This window comes from Bos mutus, chromosome 26 (genome assembly GCF_027580195.1).
Source record: "Bos mutus isolate GX-2022 chromosome 26, NWIPB_WYAK_1.1, whole genome shotgun sequence".
Lineage (NCBI taxonomy): Eukaryota > Metazoa > Chordata > Mammalia > Artiodactyla > Bovidae > Bos > Bos mutus.
The window spans coordinates 15,160,476-15,179,859 of record NC_091642.1 but is presented as its reverse complement, the minus strand read 5'-3'; the positions used below and the strand labels follow the sequence as shown (position 1 = coordinate 15,179,859).

The 19,384-nt window shown below is 39.5% G+C and overlaps 1 protein-coding gene across 1 annotated transcript in view; it reads left to right on the top strand.

The window, feature by feature from the left end:
• The first annotated feature begins 2,712 nt into the window (after positions 1 to 2,712).
• Positions 2,713 to 19,384, top strand: part of PNLIPRP3 (pancreatic lipase related protein 3) — a 44,834-nt gene continuing 28,162 nt past the window's right edge. Inside the window, exons 1-3 of the mRNA XM_070363604.1 lie at positions 2,713 to 2,743; positions 7,632 to 7,838; positions 14,590 to 14,750. Of these exons, the coding sequence (XP_070219705.1) occupies positions 2,713 to 2,743; positions 7,632 to 7,838; positions 14,590 to 14,750 (399 nt within the window). The remainder of the gene's footprint in view (positions 2,744 to 7,631; positions 7,839 to 14,589; positions 14,751 to 19,384) is intronic.

Genomic DNA, 19,384 nt, shown 5'->3' with positions numbered 1-19,384 from the left:
GATTGAGGATGAGATGGTTGGATGGCGTCACTGACTCAATGGACATGAGTTTGAGCAAAGTCTGGGGGAGATAGTGAAGGACAGGGAAGCCTGGTGTGCTGCAGTCCATGGAGTCGCAAAGAGTTGGACACAACTTAGCGGCTGAACAATAATATTAATCACATGTTCATGTAGACATGAATAAGATGCTGTCTTCTGAGAGGTATTGATTATGTTATTCACGCTGATCCTACGTGTGTGACTGAAAACATTGAATCTTGAAATGCTACTTGGGAAAAATGTCCAGTTATAACTGGTGAAACTTTCAGAGCACACCTTTTTTGTGGTGTAGTTACTGGACTCAGTGTGCCAGGCACTGAGCTTGGTGCTGCTGCATGGTTGAGGCTCTAATCACTACAGTCTGCATGCCAGGGTAGACTGGCCATTATGAGTTCCAGGAAATATTGCACCAAAAAAGCACCGAGACTCGTAACTAGTCTTATTCAAAACCTCTCCTTTGTCTGATTCTTGCACAGTGTTACAAGTTTTATATAAAAAGGCTGAATGCTTCATAAATAATTAAAAGTTTTAATGCTATTAGAGTGAGAGTAAAACATTAAGAAATACTAAGAAATACTTTCAGCCATCTTCCATGAACATTTAAAAATTGAGAAACTGACCAAGGGATATCTGTGAGTTGAATTGCTCATCATTTAATGAAGTAGCCAAAAAGACAAATTTGTATTACATTCAAGTGTATGAATCCTATGTACAATGATGTATATTAAGTGTACAAGGGTATACTTAGCTATATGTGAACACAAACTTGCTCTTTTAACTATTAACATACTTGAAAATGACAATAATAAAATTTACACAATATAGTACTTACTGTATATTAGGTCAGAGAAGGCAATGGCACCCCACTCCAGTACTCTTGCCTGGAAAATCCCATGGATGGAGGAGGAGCCTGGTAGGCTGCAGTCCATGGGGTCGCTAAGAGTTGGACACGACTGAGCGACTTCACTTTCACTTTTGACTTTCATGCATTGGAGAAGGAGATGGCAACCCACTCCAGTGTTCTTGCCTGGAGAATCCCAGGGATGGGGGAGCCTGGTGGGCTGCCGTCTATGGGGTCGCACAGAGTCGGACACGACTGAAGCGACTTAGCAGCAGCATATATTAGGTATTATTCAAATAGTAAGTAATTCAGTCATCTAAATGACAATATTAGGAACCAGGATTATCCCTGGTTTTTTTACAGGCGGAGGAGAGCACAGTGAGCTTACTAGCCCAAGGTCATTGCTAATAACTGGCATAGCCAGAATTTGAACCCAGGTGATCAGGCTCCAATCACCAGGTAAATTCTATGCTATATTGCCACACAGGTAAGACAGCCAAATAAGCCATGTTCACTATTTAATTCATAGCATATTCTAGTAGGGCCTATTTGTTTTAAGTGGATGTTTGCACTCAGAAATGTGTTAGATAATATTCCATTGTTCCCTTTCTTTATCTATTCATCCATCAGTGGACATTTAAGTTACTTCCACATCCTGGCTTTTGTAAATAGTGCTGCAGTGAACACTGGAGTGCATGTATCTTTTCGAAGTATGTTTTTCTCTGGCATAAAAAAGAATGAAATAATACCATTTACAGCAACATGAATGGACCTAGAGATTGTCATCCTGAGTAAGTCACACAAAGAAAGACAAAAATGTGAAATTGCTTATCAGTTCAGTTCAGTCGCTCAGTCGTGTCTGACTCTTTGCGACCCCATGAACCACAGCACGCCAGGCCTCCCTGTCCATCACCAACTCCTGGAGTCTACCCAAACCCATGTCCATCGAGTCTGTGGTGCCATCCAACCATCTCATCCTCTGTCATCCCCTTCTCATCCTGCCCTCAATCTTTCCTAGCAACAGGGTCTTTTCAAATGAGTCAGCTTTTTGCATCCGGTGGCCAAAGTATTGGAGTTTCAGCTTCAGCATCAGTCCTTCCAAAGAACACCCAGGACTGATCTCCTTTAGGATGGACTGGTTGGATCTCCTTGCAGTCCAAGGGATTCTCAAGAGTCTTCTCCAACACTACAGTTCAAAAGCATCAATTCTTTGGTGCTCAGCTTTCTTTATAGTCCAACTCTCACATCCATACATGACCACAGGAAAAACCATAGCCTTGACTAGACGGACCTTTGTTGGCAAAGTAATGTCTCTGCTTTTTAATATGCTGTCTAGGTTGGTCATAACTTTCCTTCCAAGGAGTAAGCGTCTTTTAATTTCATGGCTGCAGTCATCATCTGCAGTGATTATGGAGCCCCCAAAATAAAGTCAGCCACTGTTTCCACTGTTTCCCCATCTATTTGCCATGAAGTGATGGGACTGGATGCCATGATCTTCATTTTCTGAATGTTGAGCTTTAAGCCAACTTTTTCACTCTCCTCTTTCACTTTCATCAAGAGGCTCTTTAGTTCTTCACTTTCTGCCATAATGGTGGTGTCATCTGCATATCTGAGGTTATTGTGGAATCTAAAAAATTGGTACAAATTAACTTATTTATAAAGCAGAAATAGACTCATAGATGTAGAAAAAAATTTATGGTTGCCAAGGAGGAAAATAGGGGGTGAGGATAAATTGGAAGATTGGGACTAACATAAACACACTACTACATATAAAATACATAATTAATGAGAACCTGCTGTATTGCATAGGGACTGCTTCTCAATACTTCGTAATGGCCTATATGGGAAAAGAATCTAAGAAGAGTGAGTCTAAGTGTTTGTGTCACCAGTTCACCTTGCTGTACAGCAGAAACTAACACAACATTGTAAATTAACAATTAAAATTTAAAAATTAATAAAAACTTAAACAAAAATTGAAATAAAGAAATGTGTTAGGGAAAAACACACATAATGTATAATCCTAGTTTGGAAAATTTTTGCTTGTTTTAATGTTTCTTAACTATAAGACCATCCCAAAGTACTAAAATAACTTTCAAGAGAGACTCAGTTTATGCCTAACCAAAATATTGCTAATGATGAAACAGCAACTCAGAAGTTTTAATTACCCATCATATAATGCAAGGCACACCCTGCTAATTATATCTCTTAACATGAAGTTAGAAGTTCAGACTATGACACATTTACTTCGCAAGGCAGAAGAGTTAAAGGTAGTGTGAGTCCCATGCTCTTCTGGACCCAGAACTTAAATACTAATTGATACCATTGGAAAACTCCTTGATATTTTTATAGTTCAGTGATTTTGCAAGCAAAAATTTTCAAGATTTTATGTGATTTTTTAAAAATCAACTCAGATGTTTGGAATTTGGATTCCTGTACTTTTATTCTTTGGCAAATCACCAGGTAAGACTCATAACTTATAATTCCTTTGAAACAGAGTATATTGACATCTTAAATGTAATTGACATGGACTTTGACATATTAGCTGTGTTTATATTTTATTCTTCATAAAATTATCTAAAGGAAAATGCACCATTTTCATAATAATGAATCTGACGGGTATATGAAAAGCATCTATTTCCAATAAAATAAAAGTCACTGGACAGTCTTGTACTGGGCCTCCAGCTTCATCATTTAGTAGCTTTATGGCCTTGGACAAATAATTCATCCATTGAAGTCTCAGTTTCTTCACTTCTAAGATGAATATGTAGCAGTAAATGAGTTCATGCATATTTCCATTTTCAGTACCTGATTCACAGTAGATGCTCAATAAATGTTTGAATGAATGAATGAATGATTAATGCTGATTGGAAACCCCACATTGATTTTTTCCCTTTGTGTCACGATCTTACCCATTAGCTCAATATTTATTGACTTCTGAACTTTATATTGTAGACTCTTTATGTACTAACATTACCTATGTAATAGTTATTGGTTTATTTTGTTCTCACTACCCTGCTTCAACATTGTACATGTAAACACAATAAAAGTTAGTTGACGCATTTTAGCCAAAATAGAATCAAAGGATTTCAGTGTGTTTTAGTCCCTGCTCTCCAGCTCTCCCTATGGAATAAAAAATAAAGGGATGGAACCTTTGTTAGTTTTAGTATATGCCAGGAACTGTGCTCTATTTTCCATGATTTTCCTACCCCAGGACAGTTCCAGTTGAATGCTGAAAGCAGATTAATGAGTTCCAGAGCAGAATTAAGAAATGAGTGAAGTATGCCCTGGTCCATTTTCTTGTATTGTCACATCTCTTCTCAGTGATATCTCCTCCGTCTAGACTTCAGAGACCTTCTTGCTATCTTTACTCCCAGCCCATCCCTCAAAATCCTCTCTGAACAAGGATCCTTTTTCTTTTAAATCAACAAATACAATTGCCTACGTTGTGCCAAGTACTGTGTTAAGCTCTGGAGACCCAGTTGTGATTGGTAAGTTCCCTATCCATCAGAAATACGTGTTTTTCTGATTGGCTTTTCAATAGGGAGTGACTTCTGTTTAGAAGCTCACTGAATTAAGAGCAAAGTATAAAATGGCAAATACCAGAAGACTGAATACAAATACTCTGTTAAAAATTGAATAGATGTGATATAGTTTATAAAACAAATATGGACTCAGTTTTTAAATTATGGCAGCTAAGATATGTATGTGTAATTGAAATATATATAACCTATAAATTTTATATAACTATTTTTAAAAAAGCGTTATATCTGGAAGCTAACTCTCTCCTCAGTCCCCTCCTTACCCAGTTTAAATGTGATCAGTCATGCTCATTCCTTGGTGTGCACACTAGACTTCTCTGCTGCTCTTCGTTCCCTTGGCTCAACCATGACCCTGATTAAATCTGACGCTTTGCACTGTTGTGACTGCACTTGTACAGCTGAATGTGCCTGGAGAAAAACACATACCATGCTGACAGTCTCACTGTGAAATCATGGTTATTAAACTAAAGTGGAGCATGAATCTGCCAAGCCATCATATTCAGCTTTCCTGGTTGTTTCATTTTCCCAGACTCCTGGGTTACTCATTCTTCTCCATTCTTCTCCCCTCTACTCAAACCTCCAGTGCCTTCCTGTCCACTAATACCCTTGGCCAATGGGCTTGTTTCCTATTTCAAAAAGAAAATAGAAATAAAAAGAAGAGTCCCTCCATAAATTTCCAGTACCACACTTACCCAGTTACCTGCATGTATTTCTATAGTAAAACCTATGTATTCACATTAAGTGGAATAAAGAATATATATATATATATATATATATATATATATGGCTTTTAGACCCATTTTTTTTCTGCCAAATGAGTTTGCTGAAAACTAAAAAATGAAGAAATAAAAACCCCACTTTTTTCCTCAAAGACCTGTAGATTTTTAACTTGCAGACTAAGGTGTCGTGGACCCGCCTCTCCCCACACCCCCACCCTGGTTCTTCAGTTCCGTTCAGGCAGCCTCCTCGTAATTCTTCATCACACCAGCTGTGCTTGTACTTCTTCCTTCTGCCTGGAATGCCTCCCAGGAAATCCGTAAAGTTTACTCCTCACCCGCTCCAGGTATGGATTCAAGTGCCACCTTTCTTAGCTAGGTCTTCCCTGGCCACTCTGTCCGAATTGTAACCCCTCCTGACACAAACACACACGCACCTTCACCCCTGCCATGTTTTGGGTTTCTCCCAGCACTTGCCACACTTAAACATATACCGTATTTTATTTATTCTTATTCATTGCCTGTCTTCTACCCCCCCCAACTAGATTACATACTCCATGGGTACCTGAACTACTTTCTCCACTGCTGAGTCCTTAGTGCTGAGAACCACCCCGGCACATAATAGGCCCTCAGATAAATACTTCTTGAATAAATTAACGAGCCTATTTTCCAGCTTTTCTATGTCATTGAAAAAGGCTGCACACAATACCATAAAGAAAAGACTCATTTAGAAATTGAAAATTAGGGAATCTGGTCTCATCTCTTCATGGCAAATAGATGGGGAAACAATGAAAACAGTGACAGACTTTATTTTCTTGGGCTCCAAAATCACTACAGATGGTGACTGCAGCCATGAAATTAAAAGACGCTCCTTGGAATGAAAGCTATGACCAACCTAGACAGCATATTAAAAAGCATATAGATTGCTTTGCTGACAAAGGTCCGTCTAGTCAAAGTTACGGTTTTTCCAGTAGTCATGTATGGATGTGAGAGTTGGACCATAAAGAAAGCTGAGTGTCAAAGAATTGATACTTTTGAACTATGGTGGTGGAAAAGACTCATGAGAGTCCCTTGGAATGCAAGGAGATCAAACAAGCCGATCCTAAAGGAAATCAGTCCTGAATATTCACTGGAAGGACTGATGCTGAAGCTGAAATTCCAATACTTTGACCACCTGATGTGAAGAACTGACTCATTGGAAAACACCCTGATGCTGGGAAAGATTGAAGGCAGGAGAAGAAGGGGCTGACAGAGGATGAGATGGTTGGATGGCATCACTGACTCCATGGACATGAGTTTGAGCAAGCTCCAGGAGTTGGTGATGGACAGGGAAGCCTGGCGTAGTGCAGTCCATGGATTCACAAAGGGTGGGGCCCGAATGAGCGACCGAACTGGCTGAACTGAGGTGACTCAGCAGGTAAAGAATCTGCCTGCAATGCAGGAGACAAAGGAGACAGGCGTTCCGTCCCTTGGGTGGGGAAGATTCCCTCCCTGGAGGAGGAAATGGCAAGCCACTCCAGTATTCTTGCCTCAGAAATCCTTAGACAGAGGAGCCTGGTGGACTACAGTCCATGGGGTTGCAAAGAGTCAGACATGACTTAGCAACTGAGTGCTTATGCCAATTTATGATATGTTAACCAATTAAAGCTAGTTTCATATAATGTGCTATATTTCAGATGCTCCTTTAAAGAACTTTTAGGTCAAAGAGGAAACAAAACATTTCCATTGAAAATTATAGCAAAATATGACTCAAGAATAGAAGAAACTATAAAAGAACAATTAACATTGAAATAAAAATTTAATTAATAAAAATAGAGGTTAATACATTAGAAAAACAGGAAGAAAACAATATAATTGATAAATTTGTGTCGTGGTTGCTTCATAAAAGTGAAAAAAAAAAAAAGGAAGCCATGATGGCAGTTTTAAATAAAGGGAAATAACCATAGATGTGAAAGACATATAAATGATTACATTTTGTATAAATTTATGCTAAGAGAACTGAAACTCTATACTTTATATCAAAGTAAATCCCAGATAAAATGAACATTTAAAAGTAAAAGAGTAAAACAAAAAGATTATGAAAACAGTGAAATTGTTAATGATCTTAGAGTGAGGACGGTTTTTCTAAACAAGAAAAAACTCCAAAGCCATAAAGGAAAAGATGGATTATGTTGTTGAATAAAATGCAAACTTCTTTATGATAAAAAGTAAAATCTATTAAACAAAAATATATAGCAACTAGAATGTCTTTGCTAAATATCTGAGAAAGGGTGTAAATATTTTTAACTGTTCAAAGAGTTTTTAAACATAAATAAGGAAAAATAACCTTTTAGAAAAATGTACATAGAGCATGAAAATCTCACCCGTTAGACAATGTGCAAATGCCAGAAATACACAAAAAGATGTTCAAGTGTATAGGTAGTTAAAGAAATGCAAACTAAAATGGCAAAAGTTGGTGCATATGGAAATTTAAATGTGCATACCCTTCCGCAGTAGATTTTATTGTTCCCCCTCATTTACTCCTCCACCCCTCCCCGCCCCCCACAAAGCGTTCCACAGAGCCACCTTTGTCCACAGGACACCGAACGGTAGGGAATGGAGCCAAGTCTGAAGGCCTGCTTGAAATCTGCCTGGTTCGGCTGTTACATCCATTTCCTCGCCCCAAGAGCACCGAACAGGGTCTGTTCCTTAAGCTTGGATCCTGTAAAAAAGGAGACTGATAGCTCAGAGCCACATCCAACCTAAAACCATTGCAGCCGGAATACAACATGAATAAGAAATGAATTTAATTTTTATAAGCCAATGAGATTTGGAAATCATTTGTTACCACAGTGTAACCTAGAAAAAGCTAATTTACGACATACCTCCCCGTTCTGTTTAGTGATAGATTGACCTGCATTATGGTTCATTTTTGCTTATGAAACATTGAACAAGGTGATCACCTTTTCTAAGTCTTCCTTTCATCACACATGACACACAGGGCTTAATCTGTTTTTGCTATTTTAATTATTATTAATATAAGACAGAGAAACCAATGTGGACATAATTTGGTGGAAAAGTACTCTTCTTTTTAGTTTTGTGACTTTTTTCTTATTACAGAGGTAATTTGTATTCATTATTGAAAATTTGAGACCATAAATGAATAATATGTTGGAAAAAAATAAAAACCATGCTAACACCATTGTTAATATTTTGGTGGAGTTCCTTTGAATTTTATCTTTTCCCTCATACATTTTAAATGAAACTATATTCCAAGTAGTTCGCTTATCTGTCTTTTCCCACCAACACTATATCATTCTCACTTTCTTTAAAAGTTTCATTACAAATTCTCTGTAAACATTTAAGTGGCTAGATAATATCTTTAATTCTATAATTTTAAAACTATATCCTTTTTTATTTAGACTATTTAAATTACTGGCCCAATTTCAAGTTATTAATTTTATACCAAATGTATATTTTTAAACAGCTGTCAATCTTTCCATTTTTTTCCTAAATAGTTTTAATAGCTTATGATGTTGATAAGCTATTGTGTGTTAGTTGCTCAGTCATATCTGACTCTGTGACCCCATGGACTGTAGCCCACCAGGCTCCTCTGTCAATGAAATTCTCCAGGCAAGAATACTGGAGTGGTTCCCAGTTAAATCACATCTAATTTCTTAACCACATCTAATTTCTTCTACTTTTATACACTCTCTGTTGCCCTATGGGAAAAGGGCTTGATGACCAATACCCCTGGTAAGTTACAAACATAGAAAACATGCAATATTTACAATCTTCATTTTTAAACCCAAACTCTCTTTCCTTGACTGAATAATGTAGTTGAGAATTTAGAGTGTTGCAGTGGTGGGTGTGGGGGCGTGGGGCATGGAATGCAAAAACTAAGGCAGCTGGACTTTCTAGGAAAAATTGATGGTTGTATTAGAAAGCTATTATCCAAGATGAAATCATTGGTTCAAATTGGAACAGAATGTATATGTGCTTTAAGAGGAAAAACAGAATGGATTCCAGGCAGGAGAAATATTGATTGAGACACGGCACTGTTCTAGGGATATAAGAAGGAGGCACATGTTCACACTTCCAACAGGAGGAAACAAAGTCAGCCAGAGAATCCTGGAAAACAGAAATGGCACACAAAAGGCATGATCTGAATGTGGAGCCAGATAAAGTGACACTGACCTAGAGGAATTCGTGTATTGTGAGAAGTAAGAGTTCATTTGAATATTCTCCTTTGAAGGGAATGGGTATGTGAACAGTGAAGTGCAGAGAAGGAAATAGCATGCTAGCTGGCTCTGAAGGGAAGAAATATTTATCTAGTCATAGTAATATAAATTTGGTTTATTGATCTTCAATTTTTTTAGAGTCAGTGTACAGATAAGACAGGGGTGATTTAATTATCATCATAGAACAAGGACTGAATATTATCAGTCTTGACAGTATGAATGTAAAATTGCAGCGGACAGATATCAGAGATGGAAGAGAGGCAGCAATGCAGAGGCAGTAGCTCTTCAAACTTTGTCTTGCAAAGGTATGGAGTCAAGTTATGAGGAATATGAGGTCTGGATCAAGACCTAGAAGATGACTATCTAAGCTTACCGTGGAAGTCAAGAAATGGGCTGAAAACAGTGTTAGTGACTATACTAGAGGAGGGGTGGAGACAAAGTGGAGAGCAGCCTACTGAGCTGCTGTTCCTCAGCTGCAAGTCACCCTTGCTTTGCCAGCACTGAGAAATGGCCAACACGGTCCACCGCTTCAGTCCCTCCCGGAGAGGCACTGTCAATAGGGACTCTCGGTTCAGTTCAGTCGCTCAGTCATGTCTGACTCTTTGCGACCCCATGAATTACAGCACGCCAGGCCTCCCTGTCCATCACCATCTCCCGGAGTTCACTCAAACTCACATCCATCGAGTCAGTGATGCCATCCAGCCATCTCATCCTCTGCCATCCCCTTCTCCTCCTGCCCCCAATCCCTCCCAGCATCAGAGTCTTTTCCAATGAGTCAACTCTTCGCATGAGGTGGCCAAAGTACTGGAGTTTCAGCTTCAGCATCAGTTCTTCCAATGAACACCCAGGACTGATCTCCTTTAAGATGGACTGGTTGGATCTCCTTGCAGTCCAAGGGACTCTCAAGAGTCTTCTCCAACACCACAGTTCAAAAGCATCAATTCTTTGGCGCTCAGCTTTCTTCACAGTCCAACTCTCACATCCATACATGACCACTGGGAAAACCATAGCCTTGACTAGACGGACCTTTGTTGGCAAAGTAATATCTCTGCTTTTGAATATGCTATCTAGGTTGGTCATAACTTTCCTTCCAAGGAGTAAGCATCTTTTAATTTCATGGCTTCAGTCACCATCTGCAGTGATTTTGAAGCCCAAAAAAAGTCTGACACTGTTTCCACTGTTTCTCCATCTATCTGCCATGAAGTGACAGGACCAGATGCCATGATCTTCGTTTTCTGAATGCTGAGCTTTAAGCCAACTTTTTCACTCTTCATTTTCACTTTCATCAAGAGGCTTTTGAGTTCCTCTTCACTTTCTGCCATAAGGGTGGTGTCATCTGCATATCTGAGGTTATTGATATTTCTCCCGGCAATCTTGATTCCAGCTTGTGCTTCTTCCAGTCCAGCGTTTCTCATGATGTACTCTGCATAGAAGTTAAATAAACAGGGTGACAATATACAGCCTTGACGTACTCCTTTTCCTATTTGGAACCAGTCTGTTGTTCCATGTCCAGTTCCAACTGTTGCTTCCTGACCTGCATACAAATTTCTCAAGAGGCAGATCAGGTGGGCTGGTATTCCCATCTCTTGAAGAATTTTCCACAGTTTATTGTGATCCACACAGTCAAAGGCTTTGGCATAGTCAATAAAGCAGAAATAGATGTTTTTCTGGAACTCTCTTGCTTTTTCCATGATCCAGTAGATGTTGGCAATTTGATCTCTGGTTCCTCTGCCTTTTCTAAAACCAGCTTGAACATCAGGAAGTTCACGGTTCACATATTGCTGAAGCCTGGCTTGGAGAATTTTGAGCATTACTTTACTAGCATGTGAGATGAGTGCAATTGTGTGGTAGTTTGAGCATTCTTTGGCATTGCCTTTCTTTGGGATTGGAATGAAAACACCTTTTCCAGTCCTGTGGCCACTGCTGAGTTTTCCAAATTTGCTGGCATATTGAGTGCAGCACTTTCACAGCATCATCTTTCAGGATTTGGAATAGCTCAACTGGAATTCCATCACCTCCACTAGCTTTGTTCGTAGTGATGCTTTCTAAGGCCCACTTGACTTCACATTCCAGGATGTCTGGCTCTAGGTCAGTGATCACACCATCGTGATTATCTGGGTCGTGAAGATCTTTTTTGTACAGTTCTTCTGTGTATTCTTGCCATCTCTTCTTAATATCTTCTGCTTCTGTTAGGTCCATACCATTTCTGTCCTTTATCAAGCCCATCTTTGCATGAAATGTTCCCTTGGTATTTCTAATTTTCTTGAAGAGATCTCTAGTCTTTCCCATTCTGTTGTTTTCCTCTATTTCTTTGCATTGATCGCTGAAGAAGGCTTTCTTATCTCTTCTTGCTATTCTTTGGAACTCTGCATTCAGATGCTTATATCTTTCCTTTTCTCCTTTGCTTTTCGCTTCTCTTCTTTTCACAGCTTTTTGTAAGGCCTCCCCAGACAGCGATTTTGCTTTTTTGAATTTTTTTTCTATGGGGATGGTCTTGTTCCCTGTCTCCTGTACAATGTCACAAACCTCAGTCCATAGTTCATCAGGCACTCTATCTATCAGATCTAGGCCCTTAAATCTATTTCTCACTTCCACTGTTTAATCATAAGGGATTTGATTTAGGTCATACCTGAATGGTCTAGTGGTTTTCCCTACTTTGTTCAATTTAAGTCTGAATTTGGCAATAAGGAGTTCACGGTCTGAGCCACAGTCAGCTCCTGGTCTGGTTTTTGCTGACTGTATAGAGCTTCTCCATCTTTGGTTGCAAAGAATATAATCAATCTGATTTCAGTGTTGACCATCTGGTGATGCCCATGTATAGAGTCTTCTCTTGTGTTGTTGGAAGAGGGTGTTTGTTATGGCCAGTGCATTTTCTTGGCAAAACTCTATTAGTCTTTGCCTGCTTCCTTCCGTATTCCAAGGTCAAATTTGCCTGTTACTCCAGGTGTTTCTTGACTTCCTACTTTTGCATTCCAGTCTTGGAGAAGGAAATGGCAACCCACTCCAGTGTTCTTGCCTGGAGAATCCCAGGGACAGGGGAGCCTGGTGGGCTGCCGTCTATGGGGTCGCACAGGGTCGGACACAACTGAAGCGACTTAGCAGCAGCAGCAGCCCCTATAATGAAAAGGACATCTTTTTTGGGTGTTAGTTCTAAAAGGTCTTGTAGGTCTTCAGAGAACCGTTCAACTTCAGCTTCTTCAGCGTTACTCGTTGGGGCATAGACTTGGATTGCTGTGATACTGAATGGTTTGCCTTGGAAACGAACAGAGATCATTCTGTCATTTTTGAGATTGCATCCAAGTACTGCATTTCAGACTCTTTTGTTGACCATGATGGCCACTCCATTTCTTCTGAGGGATTCCTGCCCGCAGTAGTAGATATAATGGTCATCTGAGTTAAATTCACCCATTCCAGTCCATTTCAGTTCGCTGATTCCTAGAATGTCGACATTCACTCTTGCCATCTCTTGTTTGACCACTTCCAGTTTGCCTTGATTCATGGACCTGACTTTACAAGTTCCTATGCAATATTGCTCTTTACAGCATTGGACCTTGCTTCTATCACCAGTCACATCCACAGCTGGGTTATGTTTTTGCTTTGGCTCCATCCCTTCATTCTTTCTGGAGTTATTTCTCCACTGATCTCCAGTAGCATATTGGGCACCTACTGACCTGGGGAGTTCCTCTTTCAGTATTTTATCATTTTGCCTTTTCATACTGTTCATGGGGTTCTCAAGGCAAGAATACTGAAGTGGTTTGCCATTCCCTTCTCCAGTGGACCACATTCTGTCAGATCTCTCCACCACGACCCACCCATCTTGGGTGGCCCCACGGACATGACTTAGTTTCATTGAGTTAGACAAGACTGTGGTCCTAGTGTGATTAGATTGACTAGTTTTCTGTAAGTATGGTTTCAGTGTGTCTGCCCTCTGATGCCCTCTTGCAACACCAACCATCTTACTTGGGTTTCTCTTACCTTGGGCATGAGGTATCTCTTCATGGCTGCTCCAGCAAAGCGCAGCCACTGCTCCTTACCTTGGATGAGGGGTATCTCCTCACCGCCGCTCCTCCTGACCTTCAACGTGGGATAGCTCCTCTAGGCCCTCCTACGCCCACGCAGCCATGGCTCCTTGGACGTGGGGTTGCTCCTCCCGGCCACCGCCCCTGGATTCCGGCATTGGGGCGTGGAGTAGCTCCTCCCGGCCGCCGCCCCTGACCTCGGACGCGGGGTAGCTCCTCTAGGCCGTTTCTGCCCCGTCGCAGCCTGGCACTCTCAGCCACTGCCCCTCACCTCGGACATGGGGTAACTCCTCTTGGCCGCCGCCCTTCAGGCATGGGGTCCTCCCGGCTTCAGCCCCTGACCTTGGACGTGGGGTAGCTCCTCTCAGCCGCGCCTAATTTTCCCCAAACCTCTCATTTTAAAGATGAGTGAAGTGAGCTCCAGAAAGAAGAAACAGTTAAAACTAAATGAAACTTTACTCTCATTTATACTCTCAAGGGATTCCTAAGTGGTGCTAATGGTAAGTAATCCACCTGCCAATGCAGATAAGAGCCACAGGTTTGATTCCTGAATGGGGAAGATCCCCTGGAGGAGGGCATGGCATCCCACTCCAGTATTCTTGCCTGGAGAATCCCATGGACAGAGGAGCCTGACTAACTACAGTCTATATGGTCTCAAACAGTCAGACACAACTGAAGCAACTTAGCATGTAGGCATACACGCTGAAACACTTTTCAGACTCCTGCTGTGTGCCAGGCATGGTACTAGGCTCTGGAGACACAAAGATACCTTTCATCAAGAGTTATAAGTCTTATAAGAAAAAGAAGACCTTCAGGGAAGACACAGTATCCAATCTTATGTCTCTGGCCCATTTTAAGGAGGACTATCCTGTGTAATAGTTCATTTAATCTTCATAACCAGGCTGTAAGGTAAGTGAAATTATCTCCATTTTACAAAGAAGGAAACTGAGATTCAAAAAAGGTAAAATAATTATCCAAAGTCAGGGATGTATCATGTCAAATCTCCTACACTCTGATCTGCCGTTCTGAAGTCCACATGGTTATGGCTGTGATATGGAGAAAGGGTGGGAGGGGAAGGGGAAGGGAGAGCATTTTTTTGAAAAGACTCTCCCTGAGTCACACTTGTTTAAAGACTAATTTCAATAAAGCCTCTTAGTGTGAAACACAGCCGTTCTCTGGGCCTGGTTCCTATAATACTAACACTCTATCTTTTAGCTGCAGGGGAAGAAGTTTGCTATGAAAGGGTGGGATGCTTTAAAGATGGTCTGCCATGGACTGGGACCTTCTCAAGACAGTTTGCAGGGTTACCATGGTCTCCAGAAAAGATAAACACTCGCTTTCTGCTCTACACTAGACAGAATCCCAAAGTCCATCAGGTAAGTTAACTCGCTGCCTGCACACACATATTATTCTAAAATAGAAGATGTCTCTGCAAGTACAGAAGCCATAGATAACCTATTCTGGTAGAAACTCTTGAGTTAAAGAGTTTCTTTTTAGTGTTGTGAGCCAGATATTTCTCTCATCATTTGCCCTGGTATTTTTTTTTTTTTTTTAATTCTTATCTCTTTTACTCTGTATTGTGTACTTAGTGTAGTATTCATATTGCTGTATTAGTTTTTCTTGATTACTATTTGCCTTGTGTGTATCTTCAATCTTTTATTTTTAATATTTCTCTGTGCTTATATTTTACATGTGTCTCTAATAGATTATGGTTGGCTTTTTTCTCTTTAATGACAGATTTTAAAATAGTTATCTTTTAATTGGAGACTGCTTGCTTTTATTATAGCTGCTACAATAGTTGCATTGAAATGTATGGTCTTAATATTTGTTTTTCTATTTGTCCCATTTGTTCTGTATTCCCTTTTGCATCCCTCTGAGTTAATTATTTTTAAAATTATTTCATTTTCTTTTTTATTACATTTTAGTTATTCAGTATTTAAAATCTATCCCCTTTGTAGTTATGCTAGAGATTATAGCATATGTCTTTGACCTTGAAAAAGTAATTTCATTAAATATATAATTTTCTATATAATGGTAGGTCCGTAAAACACGTACTTTAATTGCTTCTAATTCTCAGTTAAATTTTTAGCTTATTTTAATTCTACAGATATATGCCAATAATATGTTAGCATGCCTTCAATAGTTGATAAGATTTACCAAGATATTTACTATTACCTTGAACTTTATACATTTCTACATCTCTGTGCTTCTGTCTAAAATTATTGTTCTAATGCCGAGGAGCTTTTTGATTATTTATTTTAACATGGGTATGTATACTTTTGATGAATTTCTTCTATCTCTCATTCTTCTGTTTTTTTTTTCTATTCATTTCAATTTCATTTTAAGCATATTTTAATAAATGTAAAGTTCTATGGTTGCAGTTTTTATTTTTAGCACTTTTGTTTTCTGGCTTCCATTTTAGTGGCATTTTTATTATTGCTATTTGGAAAGTAAAGTGTGTTTTTTCTAGCTGATTTTAACCTTTCTTTGGCTTTTGGTTTGATGTACTTTTATATAGAATTTTCTTTTTCTGTTTTTCCTTCTTGTGGTTCATATCTATGGTTAGTTGAAACCATCTGATCCAGTATCTCTTTAAACATTGCTTCTGCCCATCTCTTATTTACTTCTAAGAGTCCAGTTATTTATATGCTGATGTTTCACCATATACCTTATATATCCTTATTGCCTATATTTCCATTGTTTATCTTCAGTTCAGTTCAGTTGCTCAGTTGTGTCCAACTCTTTGTGACCACATGAACTGCAGCACTCCAGGTTTCCTTATTCATGCTTCATTATGAATATTTTCATCTGATCCATATTTCATTGCACTTATCCTCTTTTTAGCTGTATTGAATCATCTGCTAACCCATCTAATGACACTAGATTTCAATGACTATATATTTCAATCTATTCAATTTTGTGTTATATTTTTTTTAATTCTCTGATTGATTTTCCATCTTGCCATGTAATTTCTTTTTTTTTTTTTTTTTTTTTTTGCCTTTTATTGCCATACCTCATTTTACTGTGCTTTGCTTTAGTGAGCTTTATAGATACATGTTTTGTTTTTTTTTTTTTCCTTGTTAATTTTCTGTTTAGTTGATCTATCCATAAGTGTGAGTGGGGTATTAAAGTCTCCCACTATTATTGTGTTATTGTTAATTTCTCCTTTCATACTTGTTAGGATTTGTCTTACATACTGCGGTGCTCCCATGTTGGGTGGATATATATTTATAATTGTTATGTCTTCTTCTTGGATTGATCCTTTGATCATTATGTAGTGACCTTCTTTGCCCTGGTATTTAAAAACAAAGATTGCTCTGAATATGTGTTTCATATGGGATAAATTTGATATTTCGTTCAGTTAATATATTAATTGAGAACCTTCCACATTGTAAGACTGAAGAAGCAGCAATACCTATTATGTACTAAATTGAATAAACAAGACAGTGCCCTAAATTTATTGTACTAGGAGAAATGAGATATGTAACCAAACAGCCTTATTGCAGCACTTTGATCTGTGATGTAAAGTAACAGACCAAAGACTTTGGGAACAGAGAGAGGAAGGGATTACCTCCCCCTTGGGAGTGGGGATGGGAACCAGGAAAGAATTCGAGGAGGGTTTGAGGTGTGTCCTGAAGGAAGGGCAGGGCTTTCGAAAGCAAAGACAGGGAAATGGTGTGAACACACACACAGAGGAGAGACAATAGAGGGTGTTTGATAGATGACTCCACTGTTGCATTAGACAAGGCAGAGAGGAAGTCCTCAAGTGCGGAGTGAGTTAGAAACACAGTTTTAGAAACAATTTGTATAATTCCTTCCTGGGGAGATGGGCTATTACCCTGGGAGCCATGGGGACCCATTGTGAGTTTTTAGGAGGCTTTAGGACATTTATTCAGAGAAGGCAATGGCACCCCACTCCAGTACTCTTGCCTGGAAAATCCCATGGATGGAGGAGCCTGGTGGGCTGCAGTTCATGGGGTCGCGAAGAGTCGGACACGACTGAGCGACTTCACTTTCACTTTTCACTTTCATGCACTGGAGAAGTAAATGGCAACCCACTCCAGTGTTCTTGCCTGGAGAATCCCAGGGATGGGGGAGCCTGGTGGGCTGCCGTCTCTGGGGTTGCACAGAGTCGGACACGACTGAAGCGACTTAGCAGCAGCAGCAGCATAACCTTGAGGCTTGCTTTCCACCAGACCCATCGCATGCAGGGCTGGTCTCACCAGCCAAGACAGTCTTCTTCTAGGCCTTCACACCCTGCAAGCATAGCTATCTACTTACCAGACTCACACATACATACGTACACATAGCTCTTTACTGAAATATACCATCTGCTGTATAGATTACGGCTCTAGCGAGAACAAAGAAGAAAAGACAAGACTTTACTTTGAGTACAGAGAAACTTATAAAGAAAATGTCTTCAAAAGTTTGATTTAACTGTCAAAAAGCAAAAAGTATTACCCAGCTGTAGAAAGGAAATGAAATTCTAATAGGTTGTACAATATCTTGCAAACGTTTTGCTAAATTGAATATGCCAGGCACAAAAGGACAGATATTATATGATTCCAGTTATATAACATACCAAGAATAGTCAAATTCATAGAGATGGAAAGTAGAATAATATCAATAGTTACTGGGGTTGGGGGAGGGGGTGATGGGAGTTACTGTTTAATGGGCACAGAGTTTCAGTCTGAGACGATGACAAAGTTCTGTAAAGGTCCTGTTGCTTGCACAACAATGTGAATGAGAGTGCGAGTGAATTTTACTCTTAATGATGGATGAAACAGTAATTTTATGTTATGTGTATGTTACCACATTTTTTAAAAACGTAATACAAATGTTTTGGGGCACCTCTATCCATTTAGGACTTTCAGGGTGAATTTTTCTGCCCAGGACTAACTGTATCCCCGGATGTTGACCCTCAGCCTTCATAGGACTTGCTGATCCTTTATCCTTCTGGACAGAGACATGCACTAGAACTTTGTAGAGCACAGGCAGTAAGACAGAAGGTGATGAAGACCAGTCTTCAGGAAAGGCTGAGCCCAAAGGGCAGTGAAGAGAACATCAGAAAACCAAATACTTTCCTAAGAAAGAGGCCATAAAAACAGTGCTTCCCACATCTTTCCCACTCCCTTCCATTTGGAAAGAATCATGTGTGACAACACAGATCTGTACCCGAATTTTGCAATAGATAAACACCTGAGGGTTTGCTGTTAATGTGGTTTTTAGTAACAGCTAGATTGTAGACTGAGTCATGGTGAGATACTAAAAGCAGGACCATCACAGGTTTGACCCATGTGCTATACTGTATAAATTTGATTACCTTTGTTTATGAGAAAGAAGTAAATCGTGCAGTAGCTTAGCAATTGAGGCTTAGCAATTGAGGAATTAACAAATAAGGAATTAGTAATCGAGGCTTAGCAATTGGTGAATTGTCAAGGATCAATTTGTTGATGGAAATGGTCTTCTGAGACATAGGTCTCAGCTACTTTCCTGGAAGAATAAAACCAACTTCTTTTTCCCATGAATCTGTGACTTCTTTTTTTTTTTTCTTTCTTTGTTTTTAAATTATGAGAGCATAGTATCCGTGACTTCTTAACCTTAAGCGACTCATTGCCATTGCTAGTTGGGATGCATAGGTGCGTAATTACAGTGGTTCCTGAGCCTGCAGCTTTTGTCAAGGCTAGAACATGCCTAACTGGTGACTATTTTTGCCTCACTTATAGTATGGGTTGATTCCATGTCAGTTAGTCTCTATGACTGCTCAAAGATAAGAATGGTAAAAGAAAACACCCCAGCACCCAGCTAAACATCAATACTCCACTCTTATCTCTAGATAATCTGTCTGTCCTGACACCCTTTTTAGCTTCTGTCCTTGTGGCATCCAAGTTGTCTTCTTTTGATCCCATGATGTTGTTAGGGACTTTCCCATTTTCTAAGTTAGTGTGTCATTGTGTGCTAGACTGAATGCACAGTGAACAAGTTGTTTGTGGCCTTTTCCTACGTGAAT